The sequence below is a fragment of the Ornithodoros turicata genome, chromosome 7 (genome assembly GCF_037126465.1).
Source record: "Ornithodoros turicata isolate Travis chromosome 7, ASM3712646v1, whole genome shotgun sequence".
In the NCBI taxonomy this organism is placed as follows: Eukaryota; Metazoa; Arthropoda; class Arachnida; order Ixodida; family Argasidae; genus Ornithodoros; species Ornithodoros turicata.
Window position 1 is genome coordinate 48,766,576 of NC_088207.1, and position 6,545 is coordinate 48,773,120.

Sequence of the window (6,545 nt, forward strand, 5' to 3'; positions counted from 1 at the left end):
GACTCTTCGGCCCCATCAGCTGTTTTCCATGCTGTAGTATCATTCATCTTGTCATCACATGGCTTTTAGTCTTTAACCTCGACCCCTCATCCTCCGGTGGTAGTAGTGCTGAAAGGGCTCGCCGGTGTCGGCCTCACAGAGATGGACAACGTCCCGACTGGGGGAATGTGCGCCCTGGGCCGACTTCTAAGGGAACTGTGCCGACATATGTCTGAAAGCGTCTGAGGAAAACCCAGGAAAAACCCCCGACAGCACAGCCGGCACCTCATCCTCCCTTGTACCTACACACTGACCCGTGGCCAATTGCCTTTGGCTGTGCGCCACAGCAGTTAGAAGAAGAAGAAACAGGATGCTCTTCACGTGAGCGTCTTTGGTACAAATTATGTCCTTCTGGAGCATATAGGTACGTACCACACTATCAGGGCGTTGTCTCATGCCAACCTAAAGTGACGCGCATTTCAAGCGAGAAGGCACTTATTTTGTAAATGCCCCTCATGCAACCGGCGTACGCATAGCAACATTGATATTTCTTCACTGCCTTAGCTGGGACATCCATTATTGAGCAATGGCTACGGCACAGCCCCGCCAGAACTACCCTGAAGAATGTGAGAACCTCATCAACAAGCAAATCAATATGGAACTGTACGCTAACTACGTCTACCTCTCCATGGCCTACTACTTTGACAGGGACGACGTGGCTCTACCAGGACTCTTCGAGTTTTTCAAGAACAGCTCGGACGAAGAGGTCGGACACGCGGAGAAATTTATGCGGTACCAGAACATGCGTGGTGGTCGCATTGTGCTGTATCCCATTGAGAAGCCTGCCCAAGATGATTGGGAATCTCCGTTACACGCGATCCAGGCATCCTTGGCGCTTGAGAAGAAGGTAAACCAGGCACTCCTGGATCTCTACGATACGGCGTTACGTTTGGGTGACGCGCAGCTGTGCGACTTTCTGCAGGTAGAATATCTCAATGGTCAAGTAAGAGACATCAAGGAATTGTCAGACTACGTTACGAACTTGGAGCGCGTGGGCACCGGCCTAGGTGAATTTATCTTCGACAGGAACGCATTTTCACTGAAAGGGACCGGTCAAACTGAAGACTAAATGGAAGCATTCTCAATGCTGTGCTGCATCGAGTACGCGCCGGTGACTGTAAATCGCGGCGTAATCGAGAATAAACTCTAGTACAACTGCACTGTCGAATGATAGCTGATCCAATAAATTTTGGCAGTTCCGTGCACCGGCCTGTGCTCAGAAAGTCAGTTTCTGCAGAATTTCGGGTATTATATACAGATATTACACGTTGTTCGCAATAAAAAGAGAAATGTTTAACTTTCTACCAGATAGACAAAGAAACCAAAAAGCTTCATTTGTAGATGGACATTCATTTGCCTGTAAGACATATTGAAGTAGAATCATGCTGATTAAATCATCATGATCCAATCATTATACTGAAGTATTGACAGTAGAAGATTGAATGTCTACTGTGTGAGTATATACGGCGAACACGAAAGTATATATACGTGGACAAGTCCATCTGCGTTTTCATAAGGTGCGTTACTATTCCTAGAATGTCTGAATCAGGTCAGTGACCGAAGCCGTGCCAGACAACCCTGAGAGCCTCAAGCCTCGTGCGCTTGGTGCGTGCCATGCACAGCAGGGCTGGGGTCACTGAATGGCTACGTACAATAACGTCAGGGTTCTGGTGGGCTTTCCAGGCCTATTAGAGCGCACGATCGTACAGTTTGTCGAAAAGGTACCGTCGCAGAAGGTATGTAGCCTGTGCGGTACCGTGCCTAAACGCCTCAACATCGCGAGCTGCAGCCATCCGTTCTGCAACATTTGCTTGGATCTCATTGTGCAACAAAGCCATGTCTGTCCATTGGACCTGTTCGTCCTCAAGCCAGCTGACACTGTCCAGAAGGACAATGGCGACAATGACATCGGCTCCATCTTCTGTCCGAACAACATACACGGGTGCGCCTTTACCGGAACAGCCACAGAGACCCTTAGCCGTCACCTTTCCGAGTGCTGTCATCACCAGGTACAATGCAGAAAGTGTTTAGCGATGACGAGTCATTCTAACATTCTCGAGCATGTGACGACCTGCCAACGACTAGCGCCCGAGTGCAGAAGTGACACTGTGGCCGTTGATCTGAGGAAGCCAAGCCAGAATGTGACACAGCCAGCCGCAGACTCTCAAGAAACTACTGACGAATGCCTTCCCGCCAAATTGTTCAGCGCAGAAAGCTGTGATTCGGCCATGTCGAAGCTTCTAAAAATTCAAGATGCGATCAATTCTCTCCAATCTTTGGTGCAAGATCGAATACCGTCGGTGATACAGCTGAATACAGCGATAAGGTCTGCGACGGGTAAGACGACGGAGGAACAGACATGCGTAGTGAACGACCCACGAGTTGTAGGGTGCAAAGACTTCCTGGACAGAAAGGTGGACAAGAAATTGCCGGAGTGCGTGACAGTTACTTGCAGGGACGTAATCCCAGCTGAAGTATGCGACATTCTTGGAAAAATGGACCTACTGGAAAGGAAATTGTCTCTGATCCAAATGAGGACATGCAAGACAAAAGCCTTCTGGCATGTCGACAGATACGCTAGTTTCAAGAATGAGGTCGACCCTGAACTGCAGCTGGCTAGCAGGTTCAGCGAACCGCTCATCGTTGCGGGATACACTGTCAAGCTGCAGGTAAGAACTTTGTCGTAACGTTCATGCTTCAGACAAAACGTATCGCATTACACATCTGAGTGCATGACAAGTGACATTTGCTGTCAGAATAGGCTTCGGTGTCTTCTGACATGTCAAACAGTTGGAGAGCAATGTTGGATAGCAATAACAGCTTGTAGTCCCTCTAGATTGTAATTAGTCTCTATTTTAGTTCGCTTAGCCTGAAAGCCGAGCCCTGCAAACAGACCCTAATATTTGCACAATGTAATGGTTCTGGCAGTGCAGCCCGTAAAAGGACTGCAGTTACTATTTTGTCTATTAGAGTGTATGTAGTTACGAAACATTGATTCTGAAATATTTTGTAAGAGTGCTGTAGAAGAGTCATTTCCTGACAAGGAGGGGAGACGATCAATAGACCTCTCCTGGCTTGTAAACAAATGACGTCATTGTGTTCGACAGCGCCACCAATTTGGTAGAGTTGAACTAAGCTCAAAGCTAAGGGCGAACAAGGCCGCGCCCGAAAGCCACGGTCTTGAGCGGATTACGATGGTCCCTGGAAGGGACGCGACCTTCGGTCCTCCTTTCCTTTCAATAGGAGGCAGCGAACAGGTGCTTATTCGTGGAACCCAGCCCTCCCTTTCCGATTTGTTTCGGTTTCAGTCTGTGTACCAACGTCATGATGACGTTTCTCGAGTAGAGCTCTATTTTTCATACATCGAAGTTCGTCGTCGTCGTCATCTATGTCACTCTATACAGTGACTGTCTATGGCAGTGCTTTGGGGGGCCTATTTCTTCCACTTTGAAAACGTTCCTACAATATACCTATCGCAGGTAGACATCGATAAAGGTGACCCTTCAAGCGCGTGGCTCGGCATGTACGCCATCTTCATGAAGGGTCCCGCTGACGAGTTCCTCGACTGGCCCGTCAAGAAGCCCATCCTTTTCACCCTGGTACACCCGGAGACCGGCAAAAAGAACGTCAAGAGGCACTTGATTCCTGGTGCGAGAAAGGACTTGATCACCTGTTTCTCTCGACCGGGCAGCGCCGGAGCAAATGAAGGATGCGGCTACGACCGCGTCATACAAATCGAAACCATGGAGAAAGAGGGATTCATCCTCAACGATGCTTTCACCATTGCTCTGTCCGTCAGACAAACCATGCCTATGCGCTTCATCGACTAGAAGAAGATAATTTTGCCGAGATTTTAGTAAATTTTGGGAACTGTCTTCCAGAACTGACATGGAATTATGTGCCGTGTTTCAAATAAAATTCACTCGGGTACCTAAGAAACGCAGTCTGTGGTTCTATCGCCGTAATTAAAGACTCTAGTTACTTGATTAAACCCGGTAAAAAGTAATTTTTTTTGCACCCCTGATTTGTATCATCGTCACTTGGGTAAAACCCGAAAGAAACCGAAAACGTAGTTGCCAAATGCAAATTCAGCCGCCACTCGGAGCACCGGATAGCATTCGCACGTTCATCGCAGCCGCACGTGTTCGTCTAAAATGCGACAAGTGCTGTTTTCTTTGTCTTTTCCTGTATTGCGCTCACCTGATGTTACCCTATTTTAAGAGTGAAATAAAATTCACATGTTTGGCCCGCCGATTTTCCAAAGAATAAAACCCGAAAACATAGGAGTCCATACACAATGTTGCTATGTTTGTTCCGGAGCCATTTCAGAGTGGCATAAGAACCAAACTTAGCAACATTGTGTATGGACTCCTGTGTTTTCGGGTTTTATTCTTTGGAAAATCGGCGGGCCAAACAAGGACAAGGACGACCACACAGATTATTCCACCTAAGAATCATGTACGTATGTAGCACAAGCTTGTGCTGCACAGGGAGAAGGAAAAGAATTATTAATCACGAAAGGGCAACGTCACCATTCTGCAAAAGGAATATATTCCTTACAACCCACTGTATAAGCATCGTTGAGCTAATCATCATTCAAGTAATATTTGCTCACGAGGGACAGGTTCGAGGGCTGCGACAATGTGTTGGCGCCTTTTGTCAATATTGTCGCATGGCACACAGCACCAGCCATCCATCACCAGCGCTTTATTACGAGACGAGTACTGTTGTGGAATCTCTAACGGCAACCCAGGTCAGAATCAATAGACCGCATTAAGACAGTGAAATGGACGCCGTCCTATATTACACACACAGGCTCTGTATTTCTTCTATCTCTGCTTTCTCCATGTACTCTCGGAACTGTTTCGATGAATAGAACTATATTACCAGAATTTCGGAGAGTTTATACCGCATTTGCCGACATTTCGCGTTATCCTGCTTGGAAGGTCTTTGTTCCTTTACGTTAGCAAATATGCCTTCTCATTACCGTGTAACCCTTAAGGGCAAATTTGAACATTTCGTCAGCTATCATTAAAATGAGACGTATAGAGGTAATGACGCCACCACGAATTTGTATGCAACGCGCTTCTTTTCACGCGGAATAAAGCCTCCCCTGTTTGTGTGATTCAGCTCCTAATTACTGCCTGTTCGGAGACATACAGAAATTGGCACCCCCTCGGGCGTGTTTAAACTTCGCGCAAATCACTTCTCTGCGGAAAATGGGGAAAGAACGTTGGCGTTTCGGCACGCGCGTAGACCCAATTCAATTTTGCCAATCTTTTCTTTTCTTTTTTGATTGCGTGTTAGCGCCGCGAAGCAACTGTGGCTATGAGCGGCGTACAGATGTGGACAGACGGAGAGAGGACAGCAGGAAGGAGTGGGGGACAGGGGGATTAGTATGCGTCCTGGGCCGACTTCAGGGGAAACTGTGCCGACATTCGTCTGAGAAGTCTTCGGAAAACCCAGGGAAAACCTCAGACAGCACAGCCGGCGGTAGGATTCGAACCCACCACCTCCCAGTCTTCAGCACGAACTTGGTTACCGCCAACGAGCGGACGCCTTAGCCTGCAGTCCAGTCTTTTCTACTTTCATATAGACGCCGTGCACCAAGGATCCTTTACAGCGCCGTATAGCCAGGAAAACATTTCGGGAGGGGTTCTATGGGGACCTTACGTGGGACAGGGGGATTCTTCCCTCGTTTGAGGGGATTGAACCCCTCCCCCCGGCTACTATGTAAGTGATCCTTGAGGCTGTAACAGCGGTCCATAGGACACGTGGAAAATGCGATATGTTAAAGCGACGGATACCAGGACTAACTTCGTGACCGGGCGTACAATGCGCATGTGCGCGTACTATCTACATAACAAGTTTACGCGCCGCCCTACCTTCTGGTGTATATATAATAATAATAATAATAATAATAATAATAATTTATTTCCACATGGTGGTGGAACCGGGACAAAAAGCTATTTCTAGCTTGGCGAGGGCCCCGGTCTCCTGCAGTACAGACGGTCCGTATATTCACAAATAACGCGCACAAAGATACGCAGTTGCATACAGAAAAAAAAAAAAAATACAAAAAGTGAAGTAGAAAAAGTGAAAAATAGAAGTTTAATCTGGTTGTTTGTTTATATACGTATGACTGGGCCAAATCCAAGATCATTTAATATTCGTGGTAGCTGTACACTGATGTTTTGATCGCCGTTAGACGTTTGTGTAGCGGGACAGGACCACATGGCATCTCTCCTGGTAGGATAAGTTTTGGCTTATGTGTAACAGAGTATGCATGGACATCGAGGGCCATGCCATAGCAGGAATACTGTTCATTAGGCGCATTGCTCTGAATCACTTAATGCCGCCGCAGAACATGAGGTCATATGTCGGTAGGTGATATGTCCATGAAACTGTGCCCTTTTCTGGTCCTGGTGATTTCTGTCAACGAAGTCCTGGTGTGAGGCCACAGGCAAAGAAGCTCCCCAGCGCATCCGGCCAACACCACCTAGATA

The 6,545-nt window shown here is 47.5% G+C and overlaps 2 protein-coding genes across 2 annotated transcripts; both read left to right on the forward strand.

Annotated features, from left to right (window-relative positions):
* The first annotated feature begins 318 nt into the window (after positions 1-318).
* On the forward strand, positions 319-1,199 carry LOC135399990 (soma ferritin-like). The gene is made up of 2 exons (XM_064631733.1): positions 319-403; positions 544-1,199. Exon 2 carries the CDS (start codon positions 566-568, stop codon positions 1,106-1,108), a length of 543 nt encoding a protein of 180 aa, XP_064487803.1. The 5' UTR covers positions 319-403; positions 544-565; the 3' UTR covers positions 1,109-1,199.
* A 408-nt stretch (positions 1,200-1,607) lies between these two features.
* LOC135399991 (uncharacterized) lies at positions 1,608-3,926 on the forward strand. The gene is made up of 2 exons (XM_064631734.1): positions 1,608-2,708; positions 3,519-3,926. The coding sequence occupies exons 1-2, from the start codon at positions 1,680-1,682 to the stop codon at positions 3,867-3,869; spliced, it is 1,380 nt and encodes a 459-aa protein (XP_064487804.1). The 5' UTR covers positions 1,608-1,679; the 3' UTR covers positions 3,870-3,926.
* Positions 3,927-6,545: the final 2,619 nt, after the last annotated feature.